At 40.8% G+C, this 23,453-nt stretch overlaps 1 protein-coding gene across 1 annotated transcript in view; it reads right to left on the reverse strand.

Moving 5' to 3' along the window:
* Positions 1-23,453, reverse strand: part of LOC144819257 (receptor-type tyrosine-protein phosphatase mu-like) — a 643,238-nt gene that overhangs the window by 45,710 nt on the left and 574,075 nt on the right. Inside the window, exon 18 of the mRNA XM_078677226.1 lies at positions 16,786-16,885. Coding sequence (XP_078533352.1) covers positions 16,786-16,885 — 100 coding nt within the window. The remainder of the gene's footprint in view (positions 1-16,785; positions 16,886-23,453) is intronic.

A 23,453-nucleotide genomic window follows, 5' to 3' on the forward strand; every position in this document is an offset into this window, starting at 1 on the left:
TTTGTATTCATGTTTTCTCCCCAGGTCCCAGTTGCGGCCAGCCAATCAGGGCCCTGCTTTTGCCCCCGGATCCTCGGATCCCTAAATACGCAAATACTCCTTTCTTTAATAACTCCCAAACTACTGAACAGCTTTACACAAAATTACAAAAAAGGCTCTTTCTAGACCAAGAGCTACTTTTCTGCAAAATTTGGTGTAATTCGGTTCAGTCTCTAGTCGTGTCTGATAACTGCAAAAACCCAATAGTCATTGCATGGGTAAAAGTGTTTAGGGACCGTTCCTTTTTTTGGCCCTCACAAACTAGTTTTGAAAATTTTGTGACGCTTAATCAAATGCTGCAAAAGTTATTAGCAAAACAAAACATGCTTTGTCTATGAGGAAAAAATGGTCCTAACTATAACTACCTACTGGACTTGCCAGTAGGTGATATATATTTATATAAACACACACACACACACACAGACACAAACACACACACACAAATGTATGTATATATATATATATATATATATATCCTTCACCAAAAAAAAATGATTGTCTGCACACGTCCAATTGCTATATATGCTATGAGAGATTGAAAAAGAATCCGATCAATGAATTAATAGCTGAATTAAATCTCAAGTTGACCGAATGGGAAAATAAGGGACTCTTGACTAATCAGGAAGTGCAATTCTTGACCAACGAAGATCCTGTGATGCCCACTATGTACTTTCTGCCAAAAGTACACAAAACTTTAAGGAGACCACCGGGCAGACCCATAATTGCAAGTTGTGGTTCATTATATGAGAATCTTTCCATTTATGTAGACTCTTTTCTGGCACCCATTGTCCCCACATTAACATCGTATCTTAAAGATACAGGAGACTTCTTACGGAACCTGATGAACATTGCCTGGGTCAATGGATACAAATTGGCAACTATCGATGTAGTCTCCTTGTATACATCTATAACTCACGAAATGGGACTTACTGCCATGGACTACTTCCTCAAACAAAAACCATTGGAAGAGTTCCAACATTGGCAAATGATTAAAGATATGACGGAACTATGTCTCAACAACAAAGTCTTTCTTTTTAATAAAACGTATTACATCCAAAAATGTGGAACCACCATGGGCGTGGCATTTTCTCCCAGCTACGCTAATCTTGCAATGGGCTACTGGGAAAGAACAATAGCCTGGAATGAAGAAAATGATCAGTACACGTCAAAAATAGTAATTTGGTTACGTTTTATAGACGATTTATTCTTGATCTGGAACGGTACAGAAATCGAATTTACTGAGTATCTAATCAAACTGAACACCAATGATCTGGGGTTGAAATTTACATCAGTGATCAATGAAAAAGAAGTAGTGTTCTTAGACACAAAGGTATACATAGAAAAAGGACAATTGGAAACCACTGTTCATAGAAAGAGTACTGCAACCAATAGTATCCTACATGGTGAAAGTTTCCATCTTACAACCTTAAAAAAGAGTATACCTTATGGTGAATTCGTACGTATGAAAAGAAATTGCTCGAATCCAGATGAAATGAATCAAAAATACAAGGAGACCACGAAAAGATTCCTCAAACGAGGATACAACTATGCTGATGTCAAAAAAGGAGAACTGAAAGCTAGACAACTGAGTAGAACACAAACTCTGATTGATAAAAAACTAATGAAATCATCATCCAAACCTGAACCAATCAGAATGATTATGACATACAGCAAAGAGAGTCAGAACGTAAGAAGGATCCTAAACAAATATTGGAACATCATCAAAAAAGATCCAGACATCGGTGACCAAATGAGTTAACATCCCTTGGTCACCTTTAGAAAACCGCCTTCATTGCAAGACAAACTAGTGAACAGTCATTTTAAGATGAAGAAGAAGAATGACTGGTTGACTTCTCAACAAAAAGGCTTCACTAAATGTTTATTGTGCAAGGCATGTACAGTAGGTTCATCTCTGAAATCCTTAAAGGATCCACAAGGAAAAACATTCAATATAGAACAGACAATAACTTGTAAGACCACATATGTAGTTTATATCCTTACATGTGCATGTGGCAAAAACTATATTGGGATGACGACTTGTCCTTTGCATAAAAGAATTCTGGAGCATATTCGAGCAATCCAAAATGGGGATATGTCCTACGCCATTGCTAAGCATATGTCAATGCATATTGGAAAAACCTGGAAAGACATACGCTACAGTGGGATAGCAACGATACTCCCCAATGAAAGAGGAGGGAATCGCAAACTGCAATTAAGGAGATTGGAGTCACGTCTAATCATACGGTTCAAACCAAGGCACCGAGAGGATTGATCATGGATGATGAGATGTATGTTCACCTCTAATAACCGTGTATGGACTATTGGGGACTAAAATCAGTTGTGAGAGATCTGGATTCCATTTTTCGAACTTTTTCTCTCTCTATTTCTCATGAAGGGCACTGAGCCCATCACAATGCTGAATGGATTATGGGACTTTCTAAAAGAGGTGAATTATGGCACTAAGCCTACAAATGGGTGACTATATTAGTGACATTATATATTCAACTTTGGATAAATAATGCACCAAATGTCGGTATAACCAATATTGAGGTTAGAAGAGAATTTTTTTTTTTCCATATACAACCGACTTTCAAACAAAATCCTCTAATGTTTGTCCTGTTTTCCTTTTACACCTTTGAGAGAGAATATGACTACTAGAATAATAATATGAATTCTATTGCAATGTAAAAAAACGTTTTATTTTATGTCAAAATGTTTGGATAAACTACATCTCCCAAGATGCTTCATTATGAGCTGATTGGGAATAATAGTACATAAGATGAAAAGAGAAAATGGACTAGTGGCAAACACTGTGATCAAGACCTGCGGTCGAAACGCGTAGGTGAATGGGGCTCCTTGAGTCTCTTGAATAAATACCCGCATATATAGCAATTGGACGTGTGTAGACAATCATTTTTTTTGGTGAAGGATTAATTGTGGGGGAACGTTCATCCCTGCTGTCTGGCACCGACCGTTAACAAGCGTGCACCTTCTAAAGAACGTATTGGTGGCAATATATATATATATATATATATTACCTACTGGCGGTCGCCAGTAGGTATATATAGTTAGGATTTTTTCCCTATGGGATTTTTGAAAATTCTATGTCTAATAACTTTGGCGTTTGTGGACGGAATTGGCTGAAATTTTCTGGAAAATGGAACATTTTGTTTCTGAGCAGCCCTTGAAAATTTGGGGGGGTTTCGTCCAGGGGGGGCCGAGAAAAAAGGGGGGTCCCAAAACGTGTTTTTAACATTGAGTTTTCCATAGGGCGGTTGGCCTCACTTTTAGCCCGAACGGCTGAATGGATTTGCACGAAACTTGGCAAAATTGTAGGGACTGGTAGCCCGATGTGCCTTTTGTAGGTCTCAATATATGTGCTCCAGTGGATTTTGAGAAATTAACGTTTAAAAAAAGATATATATCTGTAACAGCAGACCGGGCAGCGCCCCGGTTCGCGGACATTACGCGTACCGGAACTTCGCATAGCGAAGCTGATTGGCTCTCCGGTGTCTGTCAACATTCTAAACAGTCCGGAGCGGCCGCCATCTTGTCTCTCGGTAGGATTGAGAGACAAGAGGAGGCCAAAACAAAGGGGGAAATAACCATAAGGGGGCATACTAGATCCTCCCTGACCCCCTAGGTTTAATGTGGAGGTTTTAAAAGGGCCCCGCGGGGCAAAAAAAATAAAAAAAATGTTTTGTTTTTTTGCGTGGGTAGCGCCCGGTCCGCGAACCGGGAAGCGTTCTGGGCAGCGTACTGCAATGAAAAATGAATGATAGACTTTTCAAATACTGTATGTTAATTGATTGTTGGTTTTGTTGATTATTTTTTAATTTTTTTATTTTTTAAGCAATTATTTATTATTGTGATTGTGTTTCAAAATGTAATAACATTTCTAACATTTCACTGTCTGAAATGTCGTCATTTTCATTGAACATAGCTTGTAATCTATGAGGGTGTAAAATGTCCTTAATATTTTTCAAATGTTTGTTCTCTCTTTCACAGATTGAAAGTATAAAAACAAAAAGTGAGTAAGTTAACGACAATTATAAGGTAAATGTTTTGTACTCTTTTTGTTACATTTCTATCACATTCACCTACTATTAGTTCCACTGCTTCATTTCTTTAACCCTCAGTTTCCTGCCTTTGCTACTTTCCTCATTCCTTTCTCTATTACCTACTTACTCAACTCCTTCCACTCTTTTTCTCAGTCCCTCTCTTCTCATAGTTCCTCACTCTTGTTCACTCACTCCGTCTCTATTACTCTCACTGTCTCTGACTGATCACTCTTTCACTACTTGTTCATTATGCTTTCTCTGTGTAGTTGAAGCACACTAAGGGGCATATTATGAACACAGCCAATAAAATTATTGCTCTTTTTATTGGCAGAAAACTGGTGCAAAAGTGGTTTTAGTGGCAGTTTTCTGCCGCAAAAGCAGCTTTAGCGACACATTTCTGCCAATAAAAGCTGCAAAACTTTTATTGCATATGTTGATGATATGGCTCTATGTTACTTACATTTCTTTGCTGTTTCAATTAATCTTTTTCTGTTATTTTTTGTTTTCTGTTTTCTATTTTTTCTCTCTGTTATTCTTCATGTTTTAATCTTATTTTGAACATTCACTCACATTCTCCAAGAAACTCTTCTTTGTTAATGTTATACTCTCTTTTTTTTTCTTTCACTTCGTTATCTATTTTGTTTTTCACAATTATACCCTCTTCCGTCTTTTCTTCGGTAAATAGATCTATTAAACAGTATCTCTTCTTTAGTCCCTATAGCTGTCTTTCTTTTAACATCACTCTCTGTTTACTTTCCTTATACTTACTCTATTTTTACCGGGAAGCTAACCGGGAAGCGAACCAAAAGAAATAGAGCTTGCCAGAGTGCTAAACATTCTAGCAATTTTTTAATAACGGGGAGGTAGTTCTGAAAAGAACTTTTTTTTTTATATTTTTGTTGTTTTATATTTTTTTTTTCTTTTTTGAACATTATTTGTTTTTTTTGTATTTTTTGAACACTTATTTGTTTTTTTTGTTTTTTTTCAAAGGGAAAGAACAGAAAGAGGCATTGAAAAAGGCTCAACAGGAGCAAAAAAAAAAATTAAAACTTGCTGCGTTTGGAGCATCGGTGTTTCTCGAAAGCCAAATTAATTAATTTCAGACTCATGTTTGCGCATGAAATTAAAGTGCCACAATATAAGCATGTCAGCTTCATATGGACAAAATTTTTTTGAATATTTGGCACTGTTTCGTTGGCCTCTCCAAATGTGAGAGAGATATCAGTAGATGTTCTTGTCACCGAAGTTGGGGGGTTCTGTTGTAGTTCACGCATCTCTGCACGACTATAGTTGTTTGGATGCCACCTCTGCATATGTCGGTGCATCGTGTGATTTCCATAACTGTATTTTTTATTAGTGCCCCGGGATAACTTTTCTTGGCAGATAAGGCACGTAGCATAGCGTGCATTGACTTTTTTCTCTCCTGGTGGAATGGAAAAAAATTGCCAGATAAAGCTAACTTTGCGATGAGATACCCGGGGTAACTCTTTGACAAATCGTGGTCCCTCTTCTTCCTCTCCGTCTTGTTCTTCCTCTTCCTCCTCTGTGTCTCCAATAAACTGTGCAGGTGGTCCTCTCTTCCTATGAGGAGATGGTGGTGGTGGTGGTGGGGGTGCAGAAGCTGAAGCTACTATTGAAGCCATTTTTTAATCAGAGCAAATGATCAGGTCTTCCTTTCTCAAAGTTGAAAGTCAGAGTGAGAAAAAAGGTGGGGGCTTTCATCATTTGGGAAAAAAAATAGTTCTAAACCAATGAAAAGTGTTATTTTTAGGTCACCTGACCTAGCCTTACATCATTATGAAACCAAAAGTGAAATGAACCAATGAAAAGTTTTATTAACAAGTCACATGACCTCTCACGCTCATGTTACGCGCTGCGGAACGCGCCCCGGTTAGCTTCCGGGTCGCTGCGCTTCGCGCCTCGGTCCGCGCCCCGGGGCACTTCCGGGTGCGCTAACGCGGTACGTCACAAGACGCATTACGCGGCAACGCGATACGTCGCGCTTTCGCGACGCGCCGCGGATCGCTTCCGGGGAGCTGCGTTTCGCGCCTCGGTCCGCGCCCCGGGGCACTTCCGGGTGCGCTAACGCGGTACGTCACAAGACGCATTACGCGGCAACGCGATACCGTCACTATGTTGATTTCTTACCGGTTCGCGGACCGGGTCGCGGCATCAATTTGAGCTAACGGAAAGCTTTCCGGTTCGCGGACCGGGAGCGAAACAAAAAAAAATATTTAAAAAAAATTATTAATAAACATATAAAATATATTTTTGGATTTAAAGAAGAATACATTTTACAGCTATAGATATTAGCTTTTAAAAAACCAATGAAATTCACTGAAAAAACCATAGGTTATAGACCATATATAGTTAGGAATTAGCATTTACAAAACCTTGAAAATTCACTGAAAAAACCATAGGTTATAGACCATATATAGTTAGGAATTAGCATTTAAAAAACCTTATTTTACTCACACAAAACCAATGAAATTCCATATATAGTTAGTTGTACTAACTATATATCGCGCACCCGCAATCCACTGCTGATCATGTCACATATTACATCATTCATGACATGGTCAGTGACATCACTGATGACATCACTGATGACATCTCAAATGACATCACTGATGACATGACTGATAACAACATCCAGTGATTTTTTGTTTCTGTAAAGTTTAAATATGTCTTACATATTGAAGAATGAGTGGATGTGTAAGTGTCTGGACGAAGGATTTAGTAGGTGCATGACTGACTGTATGACTGAGTGATTAAATGTGTCTCACTGAGTGCATGGGTTAGTGACTAAACTGTCTTAATTTGTGCATCATTATGTCTGTTGTTCTGTAAACTGCTGCATGTGTTGATCAGTAGCTATATGATTAACTATATGGGTTATTGATTGATTGTCCAAGTATTTGTATAGGAGACTGAGTGTGTGTGTGGCTGGCTGGGAGGTGTGTGACTCTGTGCAGATCAATGTGTACTTGTATCAATGATTGTATAAGAAAGTAAGTATGTGTTAGTATATGTTTGAAAATGTAAGGTGCTCTATGTTTAACTGTATAGACAAGAAAATGGAAGTGTGATTGATTCTTTACAGGACTGACTAGGTGTGTGAGTAACTCCATGGATGAGTGGCAGAGTGTAAGTGTCTGTATAGGTGTATGAGTGCATATGATAGTGTTGTAAAGATGAGTGATTGTATGTATGAATGATTGTATGGGTGAATGAGTGAATGTGTGTGTAGACGTAGGAATCAGTGAGTACGTATGTAGTAACTAGTATTGGTGTGTCAATGGTTTCAAAAATTATACTCTGTATTTAACACTGGGTGAAACAGAGGTTATATTAAAACGTGAGGAGATGCATTGTATTGTCACATGAATGATATCATCAGTGATGTGGTCATTGATGTCAAATGAGATGTCATCAGTGATCTCATCAGTGATGTCATTTGAGATGTCATCAGTGATGTCATCAGTGATGTCACTGACCATGTCATGAATGATGTAATATGTGACATGATCAGCAGTGGATTGCGGGTGCGCGATATATAGTTAGTACAACTAACTATATATGGAATTTCATTGGTTTTGTGTGAGTAAAATAAGGTTTTTTAAATGCTAATTCCTAACTATATATGGTCTATAACCTATGGTTTTTTCAGTGAATTTTCAAGGTTTTGTAAATGCTAATTCCTAACTATATATGGTCTATAACCTATGGTTTTTTCAGTGAATTTTCAAGGTTTTGTAAATGCTAATTCCTAACTATATATGGTCTATAACCTATGGTTTTTTCTGTGAATTTCATTGGTTTTTTAACAGCTAATATCTGTAGCTGTAAAATGTATTCTTCTTTAAATCCAAAAATATATTTTATATGTTTATGAATAATTTTTTTTAAAAATATTTTTCTTTCTTCGTTCCCGCTTCGCGAATCGGGAAGCTTCCCGTTAGCTGACCTTGATGCCGAGAAATAGACCGCGAGCCGGTAAACGTTTCTTTACCGCAAGTGCCGCGTTAGAAAACAACATCGTGACGCCTCCCGTCCGCATGACGTTTCACGTTGTCGCGTGATACGTCATATGACGTGCTACGTTAGCGAACTGGTACGCGAAGCGAGTCGCAAAGCGCAGGTTTCTGGAAGCAAACCGGGAGGCCCTGCAAAGCGCTTAACGTAAACACAGCAAGTCATGTGACTTGGTAATAACACTTTTCATTGGTTCATTTCACTTTTGGTTTCCTAATGATGTAAGACTAGGTCATATAATCTAAAATGAACACTTTTGATTGGTTGAGAACTCTTGTTTTTCCCAAATGATGAAAATCCCTCCTTCTTTCCTCACTCTGACTTTCATCATTGTGAGAGAAAGACCCTTTGTGATCACTGAGCAATGGCTTCTTTAGTAGCTTCAGCTGGTGCTTCCCCACCACCTCCACCACCTCCAAGGAAGAGTGGACCACCTGCTCAAGTTATACTTCAACAAGAAGAGGAAGAAGAGGAACAGAACGACGAGCACGAAGAGAGGCAGTTTTTGCCTGAGCAGCCCAGGACGTCTCACCGGAAAGAAAACTTCATTTGGCAATTTTTTTAAATTCCCAAAGGTCAGAAAAAAGTAAATGCAAGATACGTAACTTGCCTTATATGTCAAGATAGACTGTCCAGAGGAACCGAGAAAAAATACAGTTTCGGAAACTACACAATGCATCGCCATATGACTAGGTGGCATCCTAACAACTACAGTGCTGCACAGTTTCGGAACGACCTAGATAATCTCCCTATTATGGCCAGAAGATCTGTTGTACCGGAAGTAACGGGACCAGAGGGCAGGGAGATGGTGCCAAATATACAAATGAGATTTGGTGAAGTAAAACACATCTGCGTATATTGCGATGGATTCATTTGCTACGGAGAAAGAAGCATCACTCTGATCAACAGAGCTATTGACTATCATATGCAAGTTTGTACGAAACGCCCAAAATAATAAATACTTCTTTTTTTGTTTTGTTGCTCCTGTTGAGCCCTTTACAATGAATCGTTTTCATTGCCCCCTCCAAGAAAAACCCCAAAAAATATAAAACTGTTCAGAAAAATTCAAAAAAAGTAAAAAAATGTTCCGAAAAATAATAAAAAAAATATAAAACAACAAAAACAATAAAAAAAAAAGTTCTTTTCAGAACTACCTCCCCGGTATTAAAAAATTGGTACAATATTTGGAACTGTGCCAACCTCTATTTCTCTTAGTTCGCTTCCCAGTCGCATCGCCGGTACGCGAACCAGAAGCTAACCAAAAACAGTAAGTATAAGAAAAGGAAACAGACACTTATGTTAAAAGAAAGACAGCTATAGGGGAGTAAACTAGAGATACTATTACCCGTAATCCACTGCTGATGATGTCACATATTACATCATTCATGACATGCTCAGTGACATCATCAGCAGAGGATTGCGGGTTTTTTGGCAACGTGCCTTATCCACGGTTTAATAACGCTGCCTTTTGCTTTATATAAGTTTTCAAATTGTATGAAATATATACCAATAGGTCGTTATGAACCTTTAGGTAGTGCTTTTCTTCATGAGGTCTGGTCGCTTCCATACACATACAGATGTTTCAAAGATGATCAAGAAGTTTATCTGAATGGAGAGGAATGCACTGAGACGCCAGATCATTCACTAATGTGTAGGCACATACAGTTACACGGTTCATGCAACAAACACCGACCAAATATGGCTTGCGTGTTGCAAGGCATGCCAGTTCCTGCTATCATCCCCACGTTCAAGTTGTTGGAAAATGGTAGTTATTTGATGCTCAATAATGAAGATTGTTCTGAGTTAATTAAAAGTATTCCTTTTATCGTAACAGTAAGTGAACGGGTTATTTGCTGCAGAAATGTTCTATTTCCTCCCACACATGAACATAGGGAGTTTTCAATCTGGCCACAAATACCAACCTTGGGACAGATTTCAACGGCATGGCAAGAATAAGAGCTCTTTTGTCTCAGAGAGAGGTGGCCTTGAGTTCGGCCCGTGAAACTTTCGTGCTTCACATAGCGAACACCCGTACAGAGGTGCAGACCTTTTCAATTCAGATTTGCCTTTCAATTTCAGCAAGATGGTTCCGACTATCTTTAACGCATCCTCCACAAAGGCCCTGGCGCACTTTTTTAAAGTTGTTACCAGTGGTCTTGTGACTTCATTTGAGAAAATCTTTGGAGTCATCCCTGCTTCCTTTCATTCTATTTTCTCCACTCTGGTTTGTGGATTGGCATTTTTACTTGCATTACCAGCGGACGCTCTTGTGCTTTTTTACATTTTTAAATATGGATGTCCCTCCTATGCAACCTCCCACCCTGCAGCTGCTGACACTGTTCCGCAATCGCATGCTAGAATATTATGGCACAATGCCGTTGGCGATATTAAGCACGGCATATGGATTATCTTTTCGATTCTCCTACTTCACCTGTGTCCAGCCTGTATTTCACTGCCTGACCTGTGATTTCGATTGGGCCATTGATTTGTGTCTCTGCGGACCGGTTTCTCCTGACGTCGACTTTAATCAGCTGATGACTCCTATCATTACTCACGAGTTGGTTTGTCCTGGCGAAAGGATTATGGCTGTGGCATTGATGCATGGACTACTTGGTCCCTGGAATTTACTGGCGGCAGCACAGTCTTTCTTGGAACAGAGCTTTCTTGAAAACCCACCGAGCTGTCCTCTGATGGTGATAGAGGATCCGGTGCTGGGAGAGCACGTATGTTCTTTTCCGCTTTTAAATTGGATGGCTGAACTGTTTTCGGATGAAGACGGTGACTTCCTATTGGAGGCTGTTGCAGCTTATTTTGCATACACAGTTATGTCATAGACCTTTTTCATGTTTGATATGCTGAGTACTAGCATTTCATTGACAATTCATTGACTTATTTGTCAAGTTTTTATTATTTACCTTGCCTATTGGCTTATGACTCGATAAAGTACTTGGCTGTTTTATTTTTCATTAGCATTAAATTTTCCTAGTTTTTAATGCTTTACCTTGCGGACCGTCCACATATAAACTTGCAATCTGCTCTCATGAGATGGCACTTCTATTATCTTATTCAGTTCGTTTCCGGATCATGGGGAGGTGTCATCTAGGTCCTGGATATCTTTACACCGTGTTAAGTTACCATGGGCTCATTACCGGTTTAAACGCCATTTTTCCTTTTTTACAACTTCTGCACACGACACTTAGTTGTTGCTTTAGCTTTCCACCTAGTAGTTCATCGTGGTTTACATGAGAATAATATGTTATTGCTCTACTATCTGCTTTGCTTGTTAAACTATATCTGTACAGCGAGTGCTAAAGTTTCAAGAACAACACGATACAGAATTGTTATGAGGTCTGATCTCCACGACTTCATACTCATAACATAAGTGCAACTTCTGCCAATTCTGGGCATGAGGCGGGTTTTATATTGCTTTGCCGAACACACATACACAACAGTTGATGCGGTTCACATGAAGAGAGAGCTGGTGTATGCTGATGTGATTCCTTCAAATGTAAGACACTAAAGTATGGGCACGCCCTAAACCAACACAAAGAGACCTTCTTAGCAAATAATATAATATGTGTATTAGGGAGGGTGAGATATAAGCAGCCGCGGGCCGTGGAGGGAGTTACGGTGAGGCAGGGAGGCGGGGAGGGGGAGAAGCAGGGTGGAGCCCTCTCTACCTTGCCCCTCCCCCTCCCCGCCTCCCTGCCCCACCGTAACTCCCTCCACGGCCCGCGGCTGCTTAAGTGGCTGGAGAAGTGTGGCTCAGGGGTTAGAGGCGGCAGACCCGGAATCTGAGATCGGTCCTGGACCAGGGTTCAATTCCCCGCCCCGGCGGGTCTTGGGCTAAAAATTCCACGGACTCGATAATTCTCACCCCGGTGCCTCCTCGACTCACGGGTTCACACTCTGCGACTCTGGGCAACAGCTTGCTTAATCTCCACAACGGCCCCTCGCGGCGGGATGCCTGACTTTCACCTTGTGGATACCCTGCTATCTCACAGGGGAATATCAGGAAGGGTTCCCTAAGCAAGCGCCGGGAAACCCACTGCGGGTAGCTGTGCGCTATATAAGCTCAACTACATTTACATTTATAAGTGTGGCTAACTCTTATTCATTTACAGCATGTTAACATACTATCACCATTCGCTTTTTATGTACTAGTAACTATGCTGGTAATTTTGCTACTGATAATATGTGTACTTCTATTATCTAAGATACTACGCCTGAGAAGACGGCATTAGTAAATAAACATTTCAAATACACATGTGTTCTTCTTAACTCCATGTTCTGGTTTCTAAGAAATATATAACGACCGACTGTTCATGAGTTCCACGTATCCTGAGGTACTATAAGTTCATATTCTGGATTGTCTAAACATTGAGAGTTTGTTATATCCAATGTGACACTGTACCTAGCTTGCTAAGGAGTTTTTGATTACTAACGTGAGTTTTGGGACACCCTAATTCGCCGAGGTTCCAATCCTCTGTCCACAGTTCTGTGTGAGAACAGAAACCCTGCGACAGGGGCACCCCCGACCCTTGCTGGAGCTTCATCACACTTGCGATACAACTCCAGCAATGCGCCACCTTTACGGCACAGATACATCACGCATCTGTGCTGTTTTTGCCCCATGATGCGCCGCATTGTAAATGCAGCACACCATAGGTGACGGAACAGCGGCACAGAATGACTGACACATCCCTGGTGATGCGCCAGTCATCATAAATGTATCCCTATGCTTCTTATCTTGTTAGAGATGAACCGCCATATGTATCATCAAAGTTTTTTGCATTTCCTAAATAGCGAACTTTAAGGAATAAATAGCGATTCTTTACCATTCCTAGTTTGCGATTAGCTATTTGCTAATTACAAATTACCCATTCATTTCCTTCATTTCCATAGGGCGGTTGGACTCACTTTTAGCTCGAACGGCTGAATGGATTTCCACGAAACTTGGCAAAATTGTAGGGACTGGTAGCCCGATGTGCCTTTGCTATGTCTCAAGATATATGCTCCAGTGGTTTTTACGAAAATTAACTTTGAAAAATATATATTGGGCTACATTGGCCTATATATATGTTGGAGCCCAAATGTAGCCCAATGTAGCCCAATGAAGCCCAATGTAGCCCAATGTAGCCCAAAGATGGCCGCCAGACACACAAAAAAACAAATGTAGCCCAAATATCAGCCAGATGTAGCCCAACTATAGCCCAGTGACAGAATGACCAATCAGCTTCGCAAACCTCCGTTACGTGAAGCGGAGCGCTGTTACAGATATATATCTTTTTTTGAACGTTAATTTCTCAAAATCCACTGGAGCACATATATTGAGACCTAGCAAAGGCACATCGGGCTACCAGTCCCTAATATTTTGCCAAGTTTCGTGCAAATCCATTCAGCCGTTCGATTATTATAATTATTATTTTTTTTTGCCCCGCGGGGCCCTTTTAAAACCTCCACATCAAACCTAGGGGGTCAGCGAGGATCTACTATGCCCCCTTATAGTTATTTCCCCCTTTGTTTTGACCTCCTCTTGTCTCTCGATCCTACCGAGAGACAAGATGGCGGCCGCTACGGACTGTTTGGAATGTTGACAGACGCCGGAGAACCAATCAGCTTCGCTTCACAAAGCTCCGTTGCGCGAAAAGTACGCGTCCTGGGCCGCTGCCCAGTCCGCTGTTACAGATATATATCTTTTTTTAAACGTTAATTTCTCAAAATCCACTGGAGCACATATATTGAGACCTACAAAAGGCACATCGGGCTACCAGTCCCTACAATTTTGCCAAGTTTCGTGCAAATCCATTCAGCCGTTCGGGCTAAAAGTGAGGCCAACCGCCCTATGGAAATTAACATGGGAAAAACGTATTTTGGGACCCCCCTTATTTCTCGGCCCCCCCTTGACGAACCCCCCCAAAATTTTCAGGGGCTGCTCAGAAACAAAATGTGCCATTTTCCTGAAAATTTCAGCCAATTCCGTCCACAAACGCCAAAGTTATTAGACATAGAATTTTCAAAAATCCCATAGAGAAAAAATCCTAACTATATATACCTACTGGCGACTGCCAGTAGGTAATATATATAAATATATATATATATATATATATATATATATATATATATATATATATATATATATATATATATATATATATATATATATATATATATATACATATATATCAAATATATATATATATATATATATATATGTATATTTATATATATAAATCAAAAATGACAGTAATTCTATACCACAATATTTTTCCATCACAATATTTTGTTCCCAATATTTTGGAGTGCCAATATATTGGGAAAAAAGAGGGTAAATCAGTATCATAGCTGATATCTGGCCAAAATACAGACTCTGAAATATTTTGGAGTGCCAATATTTCAGAGTCTGTATTTTGGCCAGATATCAGCTATGATACTGATTTACCCTCAGATGATTTTAGAAAGCCTGTGCATGGGCTTGCCTGCCTTCACCAAGACAGCTTTATGTTGAGGTGAATTCTTTACATGCACATATATGTACAGTGTACACAAATACACATAGCACAACCATAATCTTGACATCAAGTCAAAGTTTTCACCTTAATGATACATTTACAGACAGATGCCCTTTAACATGCAAGGGTAAGCATGTAAATGTCCAAATACAAAGAGAAATCAAACAGATTGAAATGAAACACCGCAATAATTACGTAGCTATATCCGACTGTCTTCTTCCTGCATATGATGCTTTAGAGTCCTTTGTGACAAAGAAGAAACCTTTTTCGGTCTTTTATTGATTCCAATACATTATATATACATAAAGTGGGTTTTGGGTCAGCCCCTTGCTCATGATTGGTTGACTTTCTTGTCTAGCTCACTCATTTCATTCAGATCTGTTGCTTTCCTCCCTGTTCTTGTGTTTGTCCCACCAGGAGTATTTTGGTTTCAGTGTCTTAATTGGCCATGGAATGCTTCTACTGCTCGCATCCGGCTTTGCATTGAACTGTGTGTGAGGGTCTAGGTTGGCTTCTTTCGCTGTCTGCTCCATGTTCCATCTTTTTGTGCCTATCCCTCTTTTACGTAAACCTCCTCCCCTTTACCACCTACCACACAGCATCATCTCATCCTCAAACCCTCTCACTAATGTTTGGTCACCTCCTGGGCTGTTTGTGGGAGGCCATTAAAATGGATTTCTATAAATAAACTAAAACGCTTCCACAGATGGCTGCGTGGATGCAAGCATATCTGCAGATGCCAAACTTTGAATGCATTATAGTTTCATGTTATTATTAAAAGTCCTGTTAAAAAATGTCTGCTGTGGATACATGCAGTGAGAATCTACCATAAAACAAAAAGCACTGGCAAAGTCAATAGGTTTTGTGGCTGAGACTGATTGGCTTTTACAATACTTTTCCTAAATGGTGTGATACTCAGACTTGAGACCTTCCATTAGCACTAAACGTATTAGCCCACTACCAGAGAAGCGCAACTTATTTGTCTCCAAGTTCATGCAAGAATAACCTTATAGTGCTTCTCATTATTGGAAACTGCGGTGCTATGCATTATGGCAAATTAATGGTTCACACCAGATTCCAGCCACACTAAAACAGGCAATACACCATGGTAGTGACCCCATTCAGCAACAGAAAATATCTGTACATTTTCCGGTGACTGCTGCTTTAAAGTGAACATTGATGCTTCATGCAGAGCCTTAAACATATTTTCAACAAAAATGGAAGGCGCACTCATTGAAATCACAGAGGCGTTATTTTCAGTCCAAACAGTGTTCTTCTTTATTTTGGTAATTATACCCGATAAAACAAACAGCCAACGGGTTTCGTTACTTTCAGTAACTTCGTCATCATGCTGGGAGCTTTGCTTTGGAACGCTGCTTTGGAACGCGCTTACATTTGCACCCAAGTGGTGAACTAACACGCTGCTGCGGCTCTACCATACACTGTTCCTCTAAATATCTACATTACGAGACTGCGCAGAGATATAGAATATCTACACAGCCTTTTTTCCGAGAGCACCGTATTACATATATACGATAGCGTACCTTACAAGTTCGTTCATTGGAACAAACTACACCTGTGACTTTTCGCACCTACTTTATTGGATATTATCGTCAAATTTGCTGGTCTATTAGGACATCTATATATTATGCCCTGACGAAGTTACTGAAAGTAACGAAACCCGTTGGCTGTTTGTTTTATCGGGTATAATTACCAAAATAAAGAAGAACACTGTTTGGACTGAAAATAACGCCTCTGTGATTTCAATGAGTGCACCTTCCATTTTTGTTGAAAATTTGTTGACCGGTTTTGTGCCTAGGGACAACAGGCACTAGGAAGTGTGCGGCACCTCATTTATATTTGGATTATATTATTGTTTTGGTAGTGCTTAACCTTGGTCAGGTTGTCCTGTTCTTTATTCTTACAGAGCCTTAAACATAACTGTTGTAGAACAACCTTTTTCCCTCTTGCTGACACTTCATAAAGGGAATTTAGTTTGTAGTATTTGTGCGCGCCATTCTAAGTTCCCATGTTGCACTGGCAGAAGGATACAGAAGACCACCGGAAGTTGTGTGTAGGAGTGAGTCTGGACTTCCGGTAGCACAGCAAGCACACGAAGTAGAGATTTCGGAGGTTACCTGGAAGGATTTCCCGGGTGCGGTTCTTGGCTTTATTGCTGGGTTTCTTGGCCTGGGTGCAGGGGTTCAGCTCATACAGCTTCGAAAATCTCTCCAGTTTCTGTAAGAAAAACAAATACTTAAAGATTTCCCCTTGAAACAATAAACTAGATTATATGAATCTTAACAGCGCCCCGCATATCTGTCACACAAGTTACCAGCTTTCCTATATTAATTATTGCATCTTACAAGAGCCAGGCAAAGCAGCCATTGAATGTTTACTTTTCAAAGAGGCTTTATCTTGCTGTATTTACCTGGGTGGTAGGATATGTGCTCAGTGAGTTATGTGCTAGCTGCAGAGATCTTTGTGACATCTGACGCCACAGGTTTGTATCCAGGAGAGCTCATCCTTTCAACAAGGTTGATAAAAGAATTAACCTGGAGATTGCAATTGTAAAAAAAACCTGCCATATAAAGTGCCACAAAACAGAAAAAAATGGCGTTCTAAGCAGAATATGGACGATAGCTTCGCTGGGCTAATTACTCTAAATATATCAATTATAAAGTTTGGGTAGAAGGTGGTGCTGAAAGTGCAATACACTGTCTGTAGTTTTTTTTTCTTCATTTGCCACGCTCTCTGCAAGTCACACGTGGGTTTGTCAGGGCAGGTGTTAGCACCATTGTCCAAGCGGATTTACTGTTAATATTGCTTCACAACTCGGTCAACTTCTGCTCAATCAGATTAAAGTCACAGAAGTAGCCACTAAACTGAGACCTCCGCCTAGCTTGCTTCTTTCACCAGTTCATTTTGTATAGTTTTCCCTGCCAATTAAAGTATTTTGGACATGCAATGAAGTAACAACATGACTCCGTGGTCAATTTTAATCTAGTATACTCAGACAAAATATACTGACCTTTCATATGGTGAAGTCAAGTATCTATAGCCCCAGTTTGCTTTGCCTCAATGGGATATTTAACTCTGCCACAATGATGCTCTGCCTCAGAAATACTAGTTAAAGGCGTAGATACAGCTGGGTAGGGGACACCTTGGAGTTTGTGGACCATATACACCAATGTCACAATGGAACCCCCATCAAGTGAATACTACAGTTCTGACACCATGGAAGTTCCGAACTTATTAGCTCAAAAACATTGTGAAGATCGGACAGAATAAACCAAGTAGATACTGGCACGTAAGAACCGGTTTGACCCATCCGTTAACCCGCTCAATGCAGCGTAATTCACATTATGGGCCTGTTTTAGATCACAGCGGGCAAATTACTCCATCACAAATGTGACAGATATGCTGTACCGCTAAATATATATCTCCTATATATATCATGGGATTTATATTTTGGCGAAGAGGATATCCGTCAACGCTGTGACTGAGTGACCCGTCCGCCAAGATCTAAATCAGGCCGTAGTCTTGGTTCAGCATCCCCTATTGCCAAGAAGAGCCTTCTTTCTCGGATGGAACCTTTCCTAGCCCGGAGATGAGGGACTCATCCACTTCTCTATTACTAGCATGTGCATTAACACATCAATACGGTCCTTCACTGCGCTTTAAGTGGGATGAAAATGTTACAGTGCTGTAAAAGGGCGTGGCTTGAGAATCACGCCTAAGAAGCCTTTACATGAGGCACAGCTATGTAAGTAAAACATCTTTTATAGCCTCCTGGGCTTGAAATATTCATAAATCGGATAACACTGGGCAAACCATAACCAGACTAAGCAGCATATTTTATTTAACAGTTTATATTGCACCTTTATCCAGGAACAAAAGCAATAAACTTGAAAAGGTCCTTTTAAACGTGTGAATACATTAGTTATTCAGTTGGAATTAAATAATACTTTACTATAGGAACCCCAATGGTAAACAGCAGTAGCCACCAGTCACTTAGTCCCTGTGTCAATAAAGAGAGTTTTGGAGACATTGCTTTGCTGCACCACAGGGCTCTGGCTCAATGTTCATTTTAATGCTTCGCAAGGTCCGGCCCTGGCCTGCTTTAGAGCTCTAGACCTTCACATAGGGGCAGAGTGAGCTCCTTTATCCTTGCTGGAACGTAGGTACTCCTGCTGTGATTTTGTAGACTCTGTGGGTTCTACTAACAGTCTCATTATGTATGGGTACTCAGTCCTACAGGTGCATGCTATCTGCCTTGTTGCAGTTCTCACCATCTTTGGATTATTTTCCGAGGATAAAGTTTTCCTTGCTTCGATTTTACTCCACCTGTCAGTGGCCTTTGACACCAAACCATCCAATCAAGCTTGACGGTATGGGAGATAATTTGATTAATATTAATGTGCTTAGCTCATTCCGGGGTTGGGGGTTGTCGGAGTTCAAACACAATGGGACAGGACCCAATTCTTGGTGTGGCACGTTCCTATCATGTGGCTTTCCCCAGTACCCACCAGATTGAAGTAGATTCTTTTGAAAATGTGATAGGTTGGGGCCTAATATATGTACATAAATTCCTGGGGTAAGAAATCCCAAAATCCGATGTTGATTGAGATATAATATTCTGTATTTGTTAGTTGCCAGAGATAGGCCAAAGAAACAGCCGACAGGTGTTTCGCCTGCGTTGCCGGCAGGCTAAGGGCTTTCTCAAGGCAGAGAATCTCGTAGCTTAATGCTCAGTGTGTCTTGTAAAAAAGAAATGGTAGTTAAGGAAAAGCTTTGTTCTAAAGTAAGATGCTGATGTGTCGTGGAGGAAGGAAAGTCTCTGACTTTCCTCCAAGATGCATCAGCGTCTTACTTTATAAGCTGTGAGATTCTCTGCCTTGAGAAAGCCCTTGGCCTGCCGGGCCACACAGGCAAAACACGTGTCGGCTGTTTCTTTGGTCTGCCTCTGGCAAATTAACAAATACAATATACTATGGGGCCCATTAGGATGACGGGCGGACACTTTCCGCCTGCCATCCCATCGTGGAAAAGGGACCGCCCGCCACAGTGGCAGGCACATCCTGTATTTTTAACATTGCGCAATGCTAAGAATGCTAAGAATACATGTTGTGCATTTCAACGCACTACGTGACAGGCACCGCGCCTGCCACGTTGTTCTTTGAAATGCAGGGGGGTACCATAGGTACCCTCCATGTGCACCCCCCACCCCCAGGAGTCCCTGGGGCCCACAACGGGCCCCCGCAGGTAGACTCCACATGCCTTTCCGTGGCGTTGAAAAATGCCCATACTGATATGGCTGGCGGTGTCTGATAGACACCGCCACCATATAGATCCCTTTTCCGCCCAGTCGCAAGGTGACCGGAGCGGAAAAGCGACGGACCCCCCAGCCATAATAATATGGCGGGGAGTCATTCCGGCACAATCCTATACTGTGATTCATTGAACCTATGTTGCATGTAGCTGACCATATGCTGACTGTGCAGGTTAGGTTCCATTGGAAATCTTATTATAAAATAAGCTTGTTTTGGGTGTGACACACATTTTCATTTGATTTGATTTTGACAAGAGACCTCAGACTGTTGTCCTCTGGTTTGGCGATCCATGCTGCCCATGATTTTAGAGAGCAGACGCATGTCAGTCTGTTGCATGCTTAAGACTTAGAATTTTTGTCAGGATTTTATTACATTTGACTGAGCTTTATGCTGATTCCCCATATTTGTTTATTGACTATGGGGCATATTACCAAGGGTGGCGATAGGCAATTATCGCCGGTTTAGGGGACATTTTCGGCCGCTAAGCGGTGATAATTCTATCGCTCTATTGACAAGCTGTCGCTAACTGATGTTAGCGACAGCTTTTAGGCGATAGCGAGCGGTTTGGGGCCCGCTTTGCATGTCAGCGATATTTATCGCTAATGACATGCAAAGTGGGCGTACCCAACCTGTTAGCTACTGAACGCAGTCGCTAACGTCGCTATCGCCTATTAGCAAGGCAGGCGTAGCGATGGAAATATTCCCGCTATCGCCAAAAATGAACGCCTGCTCAGACCAGTTCTTAGCTATGTTATTAATGGGAGGTGGATAACATGGCTAAGAGGATTTCGTCGCTAATGCGTGAATATCGCTGTATTCTCAGCGATATTCACACATTTCGCCGCTATCGCTGGATATTTTAGCACAATGGAGAAAAACGTTGCTAATAGCAGGTTTTCTCCGCTAACATATCCAGCGATAGGCAGCGATAAAAAAATCGTCGCTAAGCCTATTTTGCGATAATTATCGCTACTTGTTGGTAATATGCCCCTATATTTTTGCCTCATGTAACGATTATTGACCCTGTTCATAAACCTTTATGGTTACAACTCTTTTAGCTGTCTCAAAAGCCTTACTCATTGAACATTTTGCTAATTTTACTTGATTTATTGCCTAGGGTTGGGGGAACATACCCCTTATCTGTTCTTGAAGATTACCTTGCCCCGATCTTGCGAAGGCGCTTCATCTACTATCTTTTCAGATTTCCAAAGATAGCATCATCAGCCGCAAGGAGGTGGTGCAGCTGCCAAAGAAAGCCTTCATGAGGATCCACTTGCACTTGTCATTCTCTCGCCAGTCTGTTGTCTAACTAAATTTGTCCTTGGGAATTCACCTGCACAGAACAAGAATGCCCCCTCAACTTAGCTATTACATTTCTCTGTCAATGTATGTCCATCTTTGGCTGTCCCTATCAGTTGCCCTGGATTCTATGCTCATTTGCATGCTCGTAACACCTAGCTGCTTCTCAAACTAGAGGGAGAGCTGGGTGTCACGGAAAAAAAATAAGAATTGCTTGATCGTTGGCTAGGGCCAGATCGGTAACTAGGGGTTTACGCTTATCTCGTACAAAACAGGAACCATAAGGATGGGGGCAGCGACAATTTAGACAACCCTCTTCTTATGACCCAATGTGATAGACTGTTGTGTCCCTCCAATCAAGTCAGTTAGAAACCTCACTTTTTCCATTGATGTTGATCTATGCCAGGCATTTTTTACCTTTTCGGAATTCTATGGTTACCTAGAAAATTACACCTGCCCATAAAAGGGTCACAACAGAGCAATCAAATCAAATCAAATCAAATCAAAATAGTCTTTATTCGATATTTTTCAATCATAAAAGACATTTACAAATTCACCCCCCACCCCATAGTTAATAAGATCCACAATTAATTAATCGTTACAACTATATCTAAAAAGAGCTTTCTAGCTCATTCATATTTACAAAAGATTAAATATATCACATTTAAAAAACAAATCAAAACTGTATTAAAAGGAATAATTCATTCAATCAATGCTAAGTACATCTATTTCTCAATACAATTTACGAAATCGGATAGCAGCATATGACAACTGGCCCTGGGGTTAATCCAAACTCATTTTACGGGCACGAATTATCCACATCCAGTGTAAAAATTTAGACATGGCTATGACAACTGGCTGAGAAGTATCAGTTCTTAAAATCCTAATGGCCTCGCTAGCAGTTTTGAGGCCTAACTGAACACAAATCGGTTTAAGCCACGATTTTCTTGGTACATTATATTCAGGGCAGGCAAAGAATACATGCCCTATGTTTTCCCTTTGATCAGGGCAAAAAGGGCACATCGAACTTTGGTTCCCACGCCATTTTGCAGTTAAAATGTTTAGTGGTAGTTTCCCCACCCTCATTTGATGATACTTCTTCCGGTCCCCTGGAATAGTTATCCCGTCCCAGTAGGGTTCAAGGGCCGGTACGTGCTTGAGCTCTAAGAAGTTGGTAGTAAAGGATGGTTCAATATGATATTCAAAAGTCTTAGCCTCAACCATGTTCCAATACAAATCACGAAGTATTTTCTTGGGTGGGAAGACATTCCTCACAGGGTCATCCCATAATGGAGATAGGCCCATAGCCATATAAATTGTGTTAACCTCCCGCATCCACTGGATTTTGTGGGATTTGTCCGAGTCTCTAACCTCGAGGAAGCCCTGGGCATACTGCAGGAGTTCCGGGGTTACCCATAATCTCCTCCAGTAGGCAACCGATCTATATTTTGCCATATCCTCGAAGCTATGAGATCCCAGATCATAATGGAGGGGTATCAAGGGAGTGGATACTGGTAAGCCAGTGATGGTACGAAAGAATTTGTTTTGGGCAGCCGTCAACTTAGTGAGGTTGCTAGTCCCCCAGAGTTCTGCCCCATAAAGGACCGCTGCTCCCACCTTTGCATTGTGTATCTTTAAAACTGGAGTGATAGGCCTGGTATGTGATGAATAAAATTCCTTAGTGAGTGCTCCTGCCAATTGTGCATGCCTCGTAAGCAGCTGATTAATGTGCTGTTTCCAATCTAATTTAAAGGACAGGGTCTGTTCTAATTGGACCCCGTCCATGGCCACCTTCCCTCTAACATATTTCCGTTTGTGCAGAACCATGAATTTTGGTTTAGCTGTAATAATAACAAGGCCATGATCTGCACAGAACACTTCAAAGACTCCAATAGCCTTCTGGAGCCCCTGTTGTGTCTTTGATATTAACAGGGTATCATCCGCAAACATCAACAGGGGGATCAGTTTTCCGGCCAACTTAGGTGCGTCCGTCGGTTGTTGTTCAAAATACCTGATCACCCTGTTGATGTATAGCGAGAAGAGGGTTGGGGCTAGTACACAGCCTTGGCGTACTCCCCTTGCAATAGGAAATTTATTGGTTACGCTACCCTGCTGGTTCCATCGGACTTGGGCAAAATTGTTCTCGTGCAATCTAATTAAAAAGGATAAAATTT

This window comes from Lissotriton helveticus, chromosome 2_1 (genome assembly GCF_964261635.1).
Source record: "Lissotriton helveticus chromosome 2_1, aLisHel1.1, whole genome shotgun sequence".
Classification (NCBI taxonomy): domain Eukaryota; kingdom Metazoa; phylum Chordata; class Amphibia; order Caudata; family Salamandridae; genus Lissotriton; species Lissotriton helveticus.